Here is a 16,040-nt window from a genome sequence, read left to right as displayed (position 1 = left end):
GCAGTGAGAGTTTATAAATTGGTGGCGTTATCTGTATATTCTTGGTTACATGGCTTAAATGTTCCTGTTTGATGCCGTTAGATGAATTCCGTTCCTTAAATCTCTGTATATAAATTTGTTTTTGAAAGATGACCCTCCTCTATCTCTAGCTGAACCGTTTCTTTCTTTGGTTTATCCCTTGCCAGACAAAGATTGAGTTTAGCCTTGACCCAGGCTTAAATTTGATACTGATTTCTCCACACAATCCACAGCATCCGCTATGAGACTCCCAATTACAATCTCTCCCTTCCTCTTTCTTTCTTTCCCACTTCTAGGAGATATCCAATTTTCCTCCCCTTAATGGTCCTTCCTCGCTTTATCTTCTGGGACACACTGCGATCACACTGAGATTGTTGGAGGCCTGCAGTACCTCTCCGGCTGATGTCTGTGCAAGGAGATGCTTGAGATGACACGCTGAACAATACCTCACGCCTGTAATCTCACTAGGATGATTATATATTACATTTCCTGTTTTTTGATGGGATACTATCTGTAAGAAAGGTTACTCTTTTTTTTATATGAGCATTTGATATGAGCATGTAGCTCAAATGTTACAGAAAGGGGTCTTTTAGCTACAACTGGGTGAAAACTTTTTTTATTGCAATTTCAATTGCAATGGTAGTAACAAAAATATTGAATTCAATTTACTTAATTGTAATTTTATATATATATATATATATATATATATATATATATATATATATATATATATATATATATATATATGTGTGTGTGTGTGTGTGTGTGTGTGTGTGTGTGTGTGTGTGTGTGTGTTTTTAAAATCTTTAAACTTTGATGCAAATTGTCCAATTCTATGCATTTTTTTTTTTACTTTTAAAAACGAACATTCTCATCATTCTCATTAACAACTGCCAGCATAGGAATTTCTTTTCATTAAAATAAAAGTGAATACCAGAGCAGTGTACTTCCTTAGATTCCTCTTTGATCTTGTAATTCTGCAAACTGTTTGCTACCTCAGCTGAAACTGATTATAAATCACAAGTGCACTTTTATGTGCAAGACAATTCCCAAGTGCCAGTTCTCAGGGGACTGAATAAAAACGTGCCAAATGCGTGCAAGTGTAACGTAAATGTATAAATGCACGTTCCGTTTAAAAAAATGACTACGGTTGTTATGGTAAAAAAAAAAGAAAAAAGGTGTTCGTGAAAAGTAGAAAATCTATTTTGAATCAACTTTTGATTCTGCTTACGAACATCAACACATGCTATCAAGTGCAGCACTGCTTATTCCAAAATATGTCAAAATGCATGAAATTAAAAAGGGACTCTGTGAACAGATCAGCCCTGTTCATACACTTTTGAAATATTACACTCTATGCATCACCTTCTCATCATCGTGTTCCTGTCACACACTATCATCTCTTCTTTTTTTTTTCTCTGCGGAGGCCCATCACTCTTCTATTGTGTCCCCTCTCTCTCTATCCCCTCTCCTCCATATTTCCTTTCATCCTCGCTGCCCCCTGAGTAGGCTTTCTGCTCTATCTAAAGGGGCCATTTGATCTTAGGGGCAGATTTTCACTATCTACAGTATGTGACCTTGCCCTGACTTTGTCGGTGACTGTGTGAAAACAAGCACCTTAAAGCCCAGTTTATCCATCTGCTGGATGGGAATTAATCCCCCTATGATAGGTATTAGCTAGGAAAGTTTAATTAGCTGTGATTAAGCACGACACGGAGTATTAAAAAAGTATAATTTTTATTGAGGCACAGGCGGAGACAGCTTATTTTCTGCAGACATATATCTCTGAGAAGCTTTCCATGATTAAGAATTTGTCCTTATTAACTTGATGCTGCCAAAAATGTATATTGCCTCTTGAGAAAGATATGGGAAGATCACAGAGAGAAACTTTTACTTTAGGGACTCTGTTCATTCAAATCACCTCAAAGTGAAATCTATTGTCACATGTATTATATTCCTGAATGGCTTAAGAAACATATTTAAAGAACCCGTGTTGTGAAGAGCTGACACTAATCATTCAGACTAACACACACAAATGTGAGTGTGATATTGTTTTCAGATAACGGTTCAATAAACATATTACAACATCACCATTTTTTCTAGCTTTGCTTTGCAAATGGTTTTAATGTAATACACAGCAGAATGAACTTACACAATAGCACGCAATAATAATTATGTTTGTAAATTAAACTGAACAAATTGGTTGAATTAATGATTCTATGACTCACTCATAAAAAGTGGAAGCGTCAGCCTATGCATTTTTCATGCTATACAGCTTCATAGTATTCATGAAACAGTGGCAAAATCCTCTTATTGTACACCTGGTGAGATCCTGAAGTGTCCATAATGGACACTTTACCTTGGGAGAGGATTTGTGAATGAAAGTGAAAAGAAAAGAAGAACGCAATTAGCCTTTGGACACAGCCTTTCACTTATTTCATACTCAAATCAGTCCTTTGAATGAATCGGCTGAGTAAATGATTCGGTTGGTGTTTCTCAATCTAAAGAGCACCATCAACCCTTCTAATGATTCTAGGCTTACATTTCTCAATATTAAAGCTATGAGATGGTCTAGCTCCATATGGGAACAAGGCTGTTTCCGCGCCCTTAGTAATGGCACAAAAATTGTATTTAGAATTATTTAATAACAACCATCTCCCAGTGGAGCACACTACGGACAGATTAGCATTATGCGATTAATTTACAACAAAAGAAAACATGCCTTAATCTCCAAAAATGTTTTGCATCGCATCACAATATTGGACGATCTCAGCGCCGGCTCATTTTTGCCGACTCATTCACCAGCTCTTTTTTGTGATTTGAAATATGTGCCAAGGGTAGCGGGTGATACAAAGGATACACTTAACGCATTCTTCAGAACACTCCAAATTAAAGATCCAAAGAAGGATCCTTTAGACTGAGTCAGCGCTTCGACTGATCTTGAAGACGTGGCAGGCAAGGTGTGCTGCCTTACTTAGATGCGTCCTATGTGTCGCCACCTACTGGTGTAATGATGCAACCTGCTGAAAAAGTGAGCTTGTGCTAAAAAACAAACAAACTAAAAATCATCACCGTGATTTTACACAAACGTGGCCAATACGGAACAAAAACAACGAGCAGAGAGATATGAGGTGGTTCAAGCTCCCTTTGCTGTCGGTCTGTATATCAGTATTCTTCACACTCAAGGAATGAAATGTGTTATTTGCAAAGATCTTGAAACACGGCTGTCATTTAGATCGCAACATGCTTTGCTGTCCCTTTTCTGTTGCTACTCGCACATTCGTGCTCATCTGTGTTTCAAACCAGGAAAACACACATGGAGATATGCTAACAGGCACACACGCTTGCCAGTTTTATTATTCTCTCCTGAGCCATAATTTGTCTTCAGCATATTATATGGTACCGTAAACAGAAGTAAAGGAGCAAGGAATTTGTGCTGACACCTCAATAAATGGCAGAATGAGCATTGTTTTGGGTCTGTGAGAAATAAGTGCTGACTTAAGAATGTACCGGAGGAATTACACTCCAGGGACTCAACATAAAAGACAAAAAGCAATCTGACTACATATGGGGGAATGCCCACAAGCATTTAAAGTTTGAAAGGCATCATTACAGACAGATTTACGATGCGGACCTGGTAATAGCTAATAGTAGTGTCTATATTTAGGATAAAACACTTTAATTGTAACAGTAAGCTCTAAACGGTTCCCCAGTGGTTAAAACTATTGCGGTGGCCAGATCTTCCTCCAAATCTACACAGTAATTAATTAAACATTGGTGCTACAATACATAACTACATTTGTAAGAAGCAACAGTAGCTCAGATCTAGTTTGTGTACTTTCTAAGCTAAGGAAACAGCACAATATTCTAGTGAATCACTATATATTTGCTGGTTTCACAGAATGGGTGAATCTGATTCTTTTTAATGAATCAGTTCAAATAGTTTGCTTGATTATTGGAAAGTCTGCAACATTTATTAATCGTACAAATGGTCTTTAATTTTTTTTAGATGCAAAATAGGGCATTTTCCTGCTCAAGTTTAGGGATAGTTTGCAAAAAAAATCTGTTACGCACTTCCCCTCAAGTAGTTACAAACCTTTATGACATTCCTTCTTATACGGAACACAAAATAAGATATTGAATAATTCTCAAAGAACATAATTGTATGAAGCCACATCTTCCGGTGCTTTTGTGTTCTACAAAAGAATGAAACTGGTTTATGGAATATGGTTTTGGTGCAACATTATGGTGAGTAATGGAAACATTATTGTTGTGTTTGTGAAGAGGGGGGGCTAACTATCCTTTCAATTATCCCTTTTACATATATACAAACATATTCCACCTTTAAGTGTCAGCATAGTTAACAACCTGTTTGTTCAGAGCTTGCAGAGAGTGAAGATAGCTACGTCTTCAAAACAATAGCGTTGCGAGGGACGTTTTCAAAGCGGTTTCCTCGAAACAGCTCGCAAGCACCATTCTGAAATCTAAAATGACAAATGGGACACCCTGCAGCCCTGGGGACTTCAAGAACATACGAGTCAAAGGCCACGAGACCACGGGTCCGCATTGAGTGCGGTAACTGGGACGAGGCCTAGGATGAATGTACCCACACACACGACCTCTAACTCCTTACATTTGTGAAGTGATTTTGAGCAATGAAGAGGTGATCCAGACAGGGCAAGAACAATTAAACCATAAAGGCCCTCTCAATCTTAGCCAAGGTTATGCTTCTTAATAACTAATGGGATGTCTTTATCTCAGGGGCTTCACTGCATAATACACTACAACATCTGTTTATTGCAAGGCTGCTGAAGTCGTTTGAAATCATAAATTAATGCTCAGTACATTTAGTCACTCAGTTCTCTAATGTCGGTGAAGGCTGCTTAGATTTCGCTTTTGTCAACAGGACATTTATCCAATGTGTGATACGTCACGAGATTGTATTTAGACTGACATGTACAATCATCTAGCTAGCCTACCCGGTTACGTACATGTCAACGTACATCTCATCACACAGAATGGATGTATTTCATTTTTTCCCCAATTATGACTTTATCTAAAGCAATATTATCATCGGTTTTCTATCAGCTGTGACATAAATCTGCACGTTTTTACATTTAATCCAAGGGCATTATTTTTACCTTTACAGAAGGCATTTTCCCACTTATTAATACTTTTATTTCAAATTATTACATTTACATTTGATCTATTAAATTATTTTAATGTTACGAGGGCCAGTATTTTTTTCTCATTAATACCAAGAGGCCAGATTAGTAATCCACAGCTTCATACCTTTTACAACGTCTAACTTAGTTTCCTTTTATTTGAAGAAAAATGTAAGTACAACCAATGTAGCGTGTTTTCAAACTCATGTCAATTCAGAAGAAAAACTTTGTCAGTGGAAAGAAATACTACCCCAACAAGTCCATATAAACATCTCAAATGCATAGTCTGTAAATTCACAGCAAACAAATGTACAAAGGTTAATATAATAACCCGGTATCTGCATGATTTTTACCATCAAAATTAAGAACATTAAAGACTTTTTTAAGATCTAAACTTCTCATTTCTGTCTTTAAACATTTTTTAAGAAAGAGAAGAGTCAAAGGTATTCGACCTAATTGTTATATTTATTTAAACAATTATTATCAATGAATATATAAAACATGATATATTAGTCTCTAATCGATTAGATTTTAAGAACGCATTATTTTTTGTTGTTGTTGTTGTTTTTTGTCAATGTTTCACGTTAAAAAACATGTAGCAAACATGCTTTACCTTTGAAAGTTGAGGCAACTCCAGCGTCCCCGTTGTGATGATTAATACAGATTTCGAAACACTCCAAATATATCCCCTTGAACTTGATATAAAAAAAGATAATCGATTTACCTTCTTGACTGGAAAATAATGTTTACATTGTCAGTGTTCTGTTTATTATTTGCTAACTTTAGCGAATGTTTACATGAAATAAATACGGGCAGCGGCTAGACGACCTCTCCTGGTTGAAGATAGCATTAACATTATAAACGGAAATAATAATAAAAAAAAAAAATCTTAAATAAACACACAAGAAACGATCGTGGAAATTATACTTTTCAACTAAATTAAAACTCCAGTAGTGATCGTTCAATGAGTGAGTCACTGAGTCATTCTTTCAAGCGATTCGTTCAAACGGCTGATTCGTCAGATGTTTATGCATGGGCAAAAAAAAACTATTTAGACACCAGACCCAAGTAGCACTCTGATTTATTACATTTGGCAAATAATGAATTTTGGCTAAGTTTAAGGTTGAGTAGAAATCAAAACAAGCGTTTTGAGTGTATAAAAAAAGAGGCAAATAAAATATTCTTTGGTTATTTATTTTAGGCAGAGCCGCATTCAGTGACGAATTGAGTTACTTTTGGTTACTTTGGCGTTAATACAGCATTAATGTCGAGCTCTATGTTCCTGATTTAAACACACACACACACACACACACACACACACACACACACACACACACACACATCTATCTATCTACACACACACACACACGTTTAATTCAAATATTTAAATACACAATGTATTTCAGTGAATTACTTAAGCCCTTATGAATGGGGTGCACTTCACACAAAACAACCTGCTGACTATGCATTTTATTGTACTTGACAAATGGCTTTTATTTTGAAACGTCTAAACACGGAAGTAAGTTGCACGTGTGCTTTGGCTGTGTTGTCAAACAAAACTCGTGCCCTGAAAGCACAAACTAACGATGACTCCTATGTGAAGTAAGTACCGTTAAACGATTTAAGCGTGCAAATAAATGATCGCACGCTTATTTTGACAACTTGCTAACAGGCTTTACTTTATTAAATCTAACAAAGACGTTTTTTTTAAAAACTGCAGGCTACACTCGGTCGCACAAACAAACGATATCAAAGGCACGCGTAATGCTCTCAACTGCGTGCCTTTCAGTAAATCTCCAAGCCAAACAGCAAACTGATTACACTTTTAATCTTTAAACCTGAAGTTAAAATATCTATCATCGGTTCACAGGTATGGCGGTGGTGAATTTATCATTCGCTGCGGCTGGGTTTTTAGGAGCGTATCATCTGGGAGTAACAGAAGCGTTACTGAGACATGGAGATAAGCTGCTGTCCTCTTTAAAAGCCTGTGCTGGAGCTTCAGCTGGTGCTTTAGTGGCCACTGTGATTGTCACTGCTCCTGACAAACTACAGGTAAAGTCATTCTCCCCAGAACGTGTGAAGAAACAACAGCAATCTATACATATGTCGTATATGATCATATAGAAAAAAGCCTAAACAAACGATATTACTTTGATATTATTGAAATGTCATGACGTGGTTGAAAAAAGCTTCCTTAAACTACACTTAAAAGGTACCGCATGACCCCTCATACTGCTTTAGAAAGAGACTGATCTGTTTAGATTTGAAACATATTGATGTGTCAAGCCAACAAATAAAAAAAAAAAATACAGATTTCTCACAATTGCATCACCAAGGCTCATGCGCATAAACTGACTCTTTACCTGTATGTTCTGGATTTGTGTTTTCCCACAGGCTTGTAAGGAATTCACCTACACTTTTGCCAGTAATGTAAGGTGTCAGAGGTTTGGAGCTGTGACGCCAGGATATGACTTCATGCTTGAACTGAGGTAAACGCAGCTCTCAGACATCATTTTTGATCGAACCAAAAACGATTCAGTAGGTTGTTAAAATTAACCCCAGAGGGCTTTTTGAAACCTTTTTTTTTTCCGTCATGCAGAATTTTAATCAGCAAGGCTGTCTAGGTAAGATATCCTACTCAGCTGTTTCCTTCACGTAACTTATATTCACCTCATTTTAAATCAAATTAAATTTCAAAATGGTTTTAGAATATTGCAATAGATAGCACTGAGCCTGTATCAAAATGATCCTGCACTGAAACTCCTTATCACACACTTTAAGATTTTTTTTTTTCCTTTTGCCAGTGCAGCGAGTTTTAAATAAAATGCATTTGTAAAATAATTAAAGCTCTTTGTTGGTTTCCAGCCTCTTCAGATTTACATTCTGGAGGCTGTTTTTTAATTGCAGTCTTAAGTGTCTCATTGTTTTTACAGTGGACAAAGATCGAGTCGAGGGTCTTTATTGCTGAAGATAGTGGGTATTTTTTCTGTCCTGTTATTTTTATAGAAATTGATTTAATCTCACGTTCATCATCAAACAAACCATATAAAGTAAGAAAGAAGGCAGAAAAGAAAACGAAAAACTACAGTTTATTATAAACTATTGGACAAGAAAAGCCCACTTATCAAAAAAAAGCTCTATTTTGCAAAAAATACACTCAAAGTAGCTATATTGTCTGTTCCTTTCAGTGTGGCTGTTTATTTGGAAAAGCCAAAATGATTCATTCACAAATCACCCTTATTTGGTTCTTAAATGTCACCTCGTTGACTGATTAAATTAATTGTTCACTGAATTAAATAATCATATTGTTTTGTTTCATAAACAAAGCTATCAAAGACACGGATTACAGACCTGAAGTCATTTAATTATATATATATATAATTTTTTATTTATTATTATTATTATTATTTTATTTTTTTAGTATTTTTACCTTTTTTTGCAACCTTTTTCAAGCTCCGAGTTTTTAGAAGCTGTTATAGTTTACGTGACAAAATGTGTTGATTTGGACCAACCTACAGTGTCATTAAACATACAGTAAACACCACTTGAGTGTTGCATATTAGATATTAGATATATTGAGATACGATATTGTGATACTACGTATGATCTAGTATGAAAATAAATGTAATCAAGATACATTTATGAACTGCTTGTGTTATGCACTTTATACCTATAAACTACAGCACGCAAGCATCTGTGACTAATTCAATAAAAATAAAAACACTTTGTTTTAGACAAAAGCATTGCAATGCTGGGTTGATAAGTAGATGTCCCTTACCTCATCCTGTGATGTATTGATAGGTTACGCTGTTTGCAGTACCCTTAAATCTGAACGTACTCTTTTTGGACTGGATTCTTGCTTGAGATAGCAAAAGACCCTGAACTGATCACGACCCTTTCAGCAGCACGAAACACCTCCTGCCTTGCATTATTTGTATTTGCACGGGGAGGGGGAACAATAGCAAATAATTCCACAGAAGAAGTTTGAAACAGTGCAAAATTGAGTAGATACAGACATAATTGAAATGACTTTTTTTATTTTTGTTGACCATTTCTTTAAAGATGCCCTGATCTAGATTGTTATTTGTAGTTTGAAAAGCTCCGAGTGCGTTCACATTGCAATTCACTGTGTGACATCCAGCAAATGGCCTCCAGTGTTGATTTAGAGTGAAAAGAGGAATTACCATTTAAAAGGTGCAGTCATGAATAGGCTACAACGAGACCATTTTAATCAGGTCGTTCAATTAGAAGCTGACATCCAGAAAACCGAGATGAAAAGATGACAAACATACATAAAATATTCCAGGGCCAAGTGGGAACAAAATCTCTTTAAAACAAATCAGCGCAGTGAAGCACAAAGTCCATTGATAATTTCCTTCTTTATTGCAGTCGTTTTTGTAAGAGGGTTGATTAGACAGTGTTGCATTCTTGATTAATTGGCCTCTGTGAGTTTTAAGCACTCCTTCCAATATTAACTTGAAAAAGCTCTTAAACAAGAGAGAATGTGTATGGAGGTGTAAATTGATGGGTGACACCAACGGAGCTGAAGAAACACCTTGAATGTAAAGTAACTTCACGCATGCTTTCCACAACTCATTCGTTTCACAAGCGCATTTTTTTCTTTTATGTTCAGCTGTGGAGATGTGTAAGAAAGAACTGGCTCCAGTAGAATGAGGTGTGGATGGGCTGAAGATAGCGCCATTCTGATGCTATAATGTGTCACGTCCTCGGTGCAACTTGCGGTAGATACTGCTGGCATGATATGAAACGGTAGACTTTTTTTTTCCCCTCTCGTTCTGTTGAAGGAAATAATATCTGTGATGTGCACAAACCTCTGAGGGCTTCTGATAATCTTGACACACCGCTTGGAGCGGATAGCAGACTTCATCCATTTTGATGAAATATCCTTGGAATGGAACGTTGAGTGGATTTTCCTTTTTCGTATTTTTCCTGCGTTACCTCAGTGGTTCGGCCAGCAGATTGTGTAATTACGATATGATGTTGAGGGAAAAATGGTTTTCACTGAGGTTGTTAATTATGCAAACACAACAAATGAGCATCTGTCCTTTGCTTTTCCTCTAGGGAGGGTATCGAAGAGATTCTCCCGCCCAATGCCCACCAGTTAGCCAATGAACGCCTCCATGTTTCAATAACACACTCAAAGACGCGCAAGAACAGCATGGTGTCCAGCTTCACCTCGAGGGAAGATCTCATTAAGGTATTCAAGCCTGAGGTCAATGAACAATGATTTATCTCTCAACTAGCAGAGTAATGCCCACAACCCAAAGGGAACTTGCCTATTCAATTAGACACATCATAAGTGCCGTCACTGGACCGAGTTACTGCTGTGGAAAATTGCTGCTGAGTTCATTAATTCATTCCCATCTGAAATAAAGAACAAATTGCTCTGGTGCTTCAGCAGTCCAGCTAACATAATGATACAAACTGTCTTCCTGATCTTCTGTTTTTCTTTTTGTTTATGTGTAAATGATCTCTTTTGTTCAAAAAATACATTTAAAAAAAAAGCTAATAATACATACAACTGCTTGAATGTAACTTATATATTGTTGTTTACTTTTAATTTGTCTAATTCTATAATATTAATAATTATGTAGTCCAAGTGTTTCAAAGAAAATCATGTGTGACCGTGGAAAAAAAGGGAAAAAATGTAATATATATATATATATATATATATATATATAAAATAATAAACTATAATTCTAATAAAAAATGTCAAGGTCAATAAAATGTAAAATATATCATTTGACATTTTTCGTATGCAGACAAAAATGTTTATTTGGTTCTGAAGAATCATGTGATACTGAAGACTGGAGTAATGGTGCTGAAAATTTGACTTTAACATCACAGGAATAAAGTATTTTTGAATGTATACTTTTATATGTATATTATAAAATATATTCATATTCTAAAGTATATTTTATATAAATATATTATTTATATTGACATTAATATGATAATTTGCAATATAGTTTTTTACTTTGTCTTGTTTTGTTTTTTTTACTGAGTTTACATTTTTTATTACTTTTTTTTTAGTTTAAAACGGTTAGCATAAAAAAATAATAAAAAATTGGTCCGTAAACACAGAAAATGGTTTTAAGAAAAATATGATTATTTTTACGGCAGTTTCCACATGTTTTTTTTTTTTTTTGGTTGTTTTTTATCGCGGACGCTCTTATAAATCACGTACCCATATAACCTACTAGTCCTCTGTCTGTCCGTTCTCCTGACATATTATGACTGGATTGTTTTTAAAGGTGCTCTTGGCCAGCTGCTTCGTGCCTGTCTATGCTGGAGTGAAGCCAGTGGAGTTCCAAGGGCAGGTAATGGTGTCTTGCGACCGACTCTCTTGGCTTCAGCACTTTATGGGGCTCTGCTGAGAGATGCTGTTTAGTTTTGCACTGTTTGGATTTATTTAGATGAATGAGCAGACCAGCTCTTTGGTTCTGCTTGTCCTCTCCACTGACAGAGGCCTGATAAAACTACATTAGCAGCCAAATGATGTGGTATTTCCAGCCAAAGCAATTTGGTGAAGTTCAAGCGTGTAGTCGTGGGAAAACATCAAGTTGTTCTATTCTTTAACGTGATGAACACTATTGGACTCGACAGAATTTATATTTTTCCCACAGAAATTGATCTTTTGCAATGCTCTCTATTAATCTAGTAGAAATTAAACATTGCATTCAAATGTCTCAAACACGTCTAACTCTCTGTTGCATGCGTGGCAGTTTGTATAAGCAGAGAATTTGCCCTTTAAAACCTGTTTACCTACTTACTGCTATGTTCATGTAAAAAATAAAAAATACGAACATACGAGCAGCTTCATTGTAAAACAGATCGCTAAGGCTCGAAGGCCAATAAAACATTATATTGACTACTTAAGCTACTGTTTGAAATATATTTATCCATTTACTCAAATGACAAAAATGGCTTAAATTATCTTTATTTTGTGGGCTTTTCTCAGCAAATACTGACGTATGCTAATTTCTTATTTCTAATAAGAATTTGCAAATAATTTGATTCAAATGTTTAATGATTTCTAATGTTTTGACAAATAATTATCTATTTAAATGTTTTCGGATCAGATTTTTATTTTGCTCTTATTTTTAAAGGGGCCATAAAATGATGCTAAAAAATGGAACACTATTTTGTATATTTGGTGTAACACAATGTGTTTAGGGGATTTAAGGTTTTCCACATTGTTATTCCTCTAAGCCCTGCCTCTCTGAAACGCATGGATTCTTCTCTTCGTTCTGAGAAGCGACGTTAACTCTGATTGGCCAGCTATCCAGTGCGTTGTGATTGCCTGAATACCACAAGTGTGGTTACCATGTCTGCATTCGTGATCAAAGAAACGACAACCAACAAGCACTGCACTACACTACTCAAAGGTCGTGTTTGAATAGTCAGTGGCAAATCCTTTAAATATTTAAAGAACAGGTACTTCCAGAAGTCAGAAGTGCCAGACTGCCCTTGCAAAGTTGGAATAGCCCCACTTTATAGTCTTCGTGCACAGCTAGCATAGGCTGCTCTGCAGGTTCACTAATCAGTTCTCTGTAAATGCTCTGAACTGTTCTGGAACGGTGTTGTGAATACAACTTAACAACTAATTTCAAGATGTGCGGTCTTTTGGAAGAACAAAGAAAGTTTCACACAAAACATGGTGACTCCAGAACATGGCGCCAGCAACAACACTCCAGCGAAAATAATAGTTCCACCTTGTTTCTTTACATAAACATTTGGGCGATGTTATAAGAAAAAACACACAGTAACGTAGGGAACGGGGGAGGGGTTTAAAATAGTCGTTTTGAGGGATCATAACTTTTATAAAGAATATCTCTTTGGTTTTGAAGGGATATCTCTTTAGGGATCTTACCTATTCACTAACACCCCAAAGTAAACCCTGAATACTGAAGTAATGATTCAGTTTTGCCATCACAGAAATAAATAACAGTTTATAATATATTAAAATAAAAATTAATTGTTTCTCAATATTGCTATTTTACTCTATTTGTAAATGCAGAGTTGATGAACCTAAGAGACTTTGAGAAATCCTACAACTCCCTACAAACCCACATTTTTGCAATTAAAAATGTAATTTTCCTCAGAAATGGATAGATGGGGATTCACAGACAGTCTTCCTATTCTTCCTGTGGGACGCACAATCACAGTGTCCCCATTTAGCGGCCCTCAGGATATTTCCCCGGCACATAAAGGCATAAGTAACCTTCATCTCAGACTGGCCAACATGAGTGTTGTGGTAAGTCTTTAGCATAACAAGCCTGCTTTGTTTATTACTAATATCTATATATAATAATATATATATATATATATATATATATCCTTCCAAACTGCTGATAACCTGACATGTTTTAAAATTTCCTCTCTTTTCCTCCCTCAGTTCTCCAAAGACAACATCACACGGCTGAACCAGGCTCTATTTCCTCCCTCATTACCCAGACTCAAAGCACTGGAACAGGAGGGATACCAGGATGCTTTTGACTTTTTAAAGAAAGAAAGATGGATACAGTAACAGATTTTCTCATTTTTTAGCTCTTTCAACACCCCGAATGTCTAAAATGTGACACATTGACACCACTTTCCTCTTCTGTGCGCAGTATTTGCCGTGTTTAGCGTAATAATCATACTTTGATTCGCTGTCTACTTTTATTCTCCAGATAAAAAAGCACAGTAAAATGCATCGTGTATTTTGGGAGGCTGAATGATAGTGTCATAAACAGTCATTTTCTACTGCGCAGCTTTAAAATAACTCCTGTTCTCAGGGCACTTCCAATACACAGCGTTCCTTGCAGACGACTACATCAGGTGTTTAAAAAAATGCCAAAACTCTGTTTGTTGGAATCTGTTTATAATGGTCTTTAAACCTCACTCAGTCCTAAGAACAACTCACCTTTCGCTAGCGCTTGCCGCACATATCAATGCAAGGTTTCTGTAGGTCCTTGAGGACAACCATAGAGAACGAGCCTTTGAAGTAAAACCACAGGAGAGAGCGTTTGAACTCCACGAGTCTCCTCACCTCACAGAACAATCGCGTTACCTGCACTTGATTCCACGAGAGAGTTATGATCATATTTCTGTCTGTGAGAATAACGTCTCCCCGGGGAAGGTTTAAGGATTAGCAAAGGCTTGTGGGTATTTGTGATGTGGCGGCGTAGAGAGAAACAGAGCTGACGTGCACACCCAGCTACGAGTTATCCAATCATATGGAATAAATAGTACATTTTTGCAATCAAGTAGCAATTATATTGATTTAGTGGAGTTAGAGTTGTCAAAAGATAAAAGGATAATGCTCGTGTGAAAATACATCAGCTGTAATTGGTCTTCATTAGAAGGAAGAGGAATGTTATAAACTGAGCACCATTAGCTTGATAAAGTTGGATGGTTTAGCACGTTGCTCGGCGGCAGCGCGGGACATTTACATCCGTCTTTAAATGCATGATGCGCACATTCACGTGCTGCGTTGAATCTAATGGAAGTTATCGTAGAGACTTTTTTTTCTCATACCTAAAATGCGCTATGTCATGTTCAGTGTGCATTTTCAGATATGCTGCGTTTCAGATATCAGCATTTGTGAAAAGGAATTGAAAGATTGATTGTTTAAATAAATGCATGATGTTTCATATAATAAATGCAGCACTGCAATGCACTTTGTCCAAGGGAATCCATTTGTGCAATTAAGCACCGGCTGGATGCATCTGAATGGCTGCTATATTAATGCAATTACAGTAGAATTACAGTCTTCACATTGTTTTAGAGTGAATCTGACCCCTCACAGATTACCCTCTAAAGAGTAATTCAGGACTCTGGGATTAGTTTTGATCAATCAAGTCTGTATTGATTTGTATTGTTCAGCTCTGTATTTATTTTTAATAATAGTTCTATAGTTGAGCATTTTATTCCTATTTAAATAACTTACTTTTTTTTAGACATGTCAACCTTCTGATAACATCAAACAGGAAACGGTAAAAATGAAATTGGAATGGAAAATAAAATTGAATATAAAAATGCTTTCTGTACAGAGTACCCAGCTAGGGAGGAGACGGTGATGCAGCCTTGCCATCGGTCAATTTTCAGTGTTGAAACAAAATGTACTATTTGGTTGATTTCTCAGAATGTTATTTGCAGGAAAATAAAACATCCATTCAACACTAAAATGCTCACTCATCTTTTTATTAACATACCACCAACCTATTTGGTCAAAATCATAGCGTTCTATGTTGAAGCATGGCTAGAGAAATCAAAGTTTTTCACATCATTTGGATTGTATACAATGTTTCCAGTGTTACATATTTATTTTTTTTTCTTGCTGAGCAAAACCTTTCTCTGTTTCGGCGGTACTCCACAGAATGTGTCTTGATGCAGTGTGTGTGTGTGTGTGTGTGTGTGTGTGTATACAGGCTTGAATGGTGACACTTGTGGTTAAAAAAAATCCCTCCCTTTTGCACTTGGTGGTGCGTCACTCTATTAATCATGATCCTAATCCACACCGAAATCTCAGATGACTTGACACTAATTCATCTTTTATCAACTGTTAAAATATTGGTGTCCAGGAAACAGAGCCCATACACCATGAATTTTAGAAAAGCTTAGTTTAAATGTGATATGAATAAACAGTGCTTGGCTGCTGAGAGCAACTGAAACGAGTAGAGCTTAGACCCAGAGACAGGATTTTCATACATCAAGATTTAACAAATTGATTGTGATGTATATCTTAGTGCAGGGCTTCTTAACTCTGGTCCTTGAGGTCCACTTTCCTGCAGAGTTTAGCTCCAAGCTCGATCAACCTCGCCTGTCCTGACGACCTTGAGTAGCTTGTTC

The 16,040-nt window shown here is 36.4% G+C and overlaps 1 protein-coding gene and 1 long non-coding RNA gene across 2 annotated transcripts in view; one reads left to right on the top strand and one right to left on the bottom strand.

The window, feature by feature from the left end:
* Positions 1-5,898, bottom strand: part of LOC122350958 — a 45,076-nt gene extending 39,178 nt beyond the window's left edge. The window contains exon 1 of the long non-coding RNA XR_006251660.1: positions 5,797-5,898. This is a non-coding gene — a long non-coding RNA (uncharacterized LOC122350958). The remainder of the gene's footprint in view (positions 1-5,796) is intronic.
* A 797-nt stretch (positions 5,899-6,695) lies between these two features.
* pnpla4 (patatin-like phospholipase domain containing 4) lies at positions 6,696-15,376 on the top strand. The gene is given in 8 exon segments (XM_043247650.1): positions 6,696-6,785; positions 7,054-7,235; positions 7,578-7,672; positions 10,266-10,401; positions 11,459-11,524; positions 13,310-13,319; positions 13,322-13,461; positions 13,603-15,376. Coding segments are annotated over 7 exon segments (759 nt in total). The 5' UTR covers positions 6,696-6,785; positions 7,054-7,055; the 3' UTR covers positions 13,735-15,376.
* Positions 15,377-16,040: the final 664 nt, after the last annotated feature.

The sequence above is a fragment of the Puntigrus tetrazona genome, chromosome 1 (genome assembly GCF_018831695.1).
Source record: "Puntigrus tetrazona isolate hp1 chromosome 1, ASM1883169v1, whole genome shotgun sequence".
Taxonomy (NCBI): domain Eukaryota; kingdom Metazoa; phylum Chordata; class Actinopteri; order Cypriniformes; family Cyprinidae; genus Puntigrus; species Puntigrus tetrazona.
This window is presented reverse-complemented; position numbering and strand designations above follow the sequence as displayed.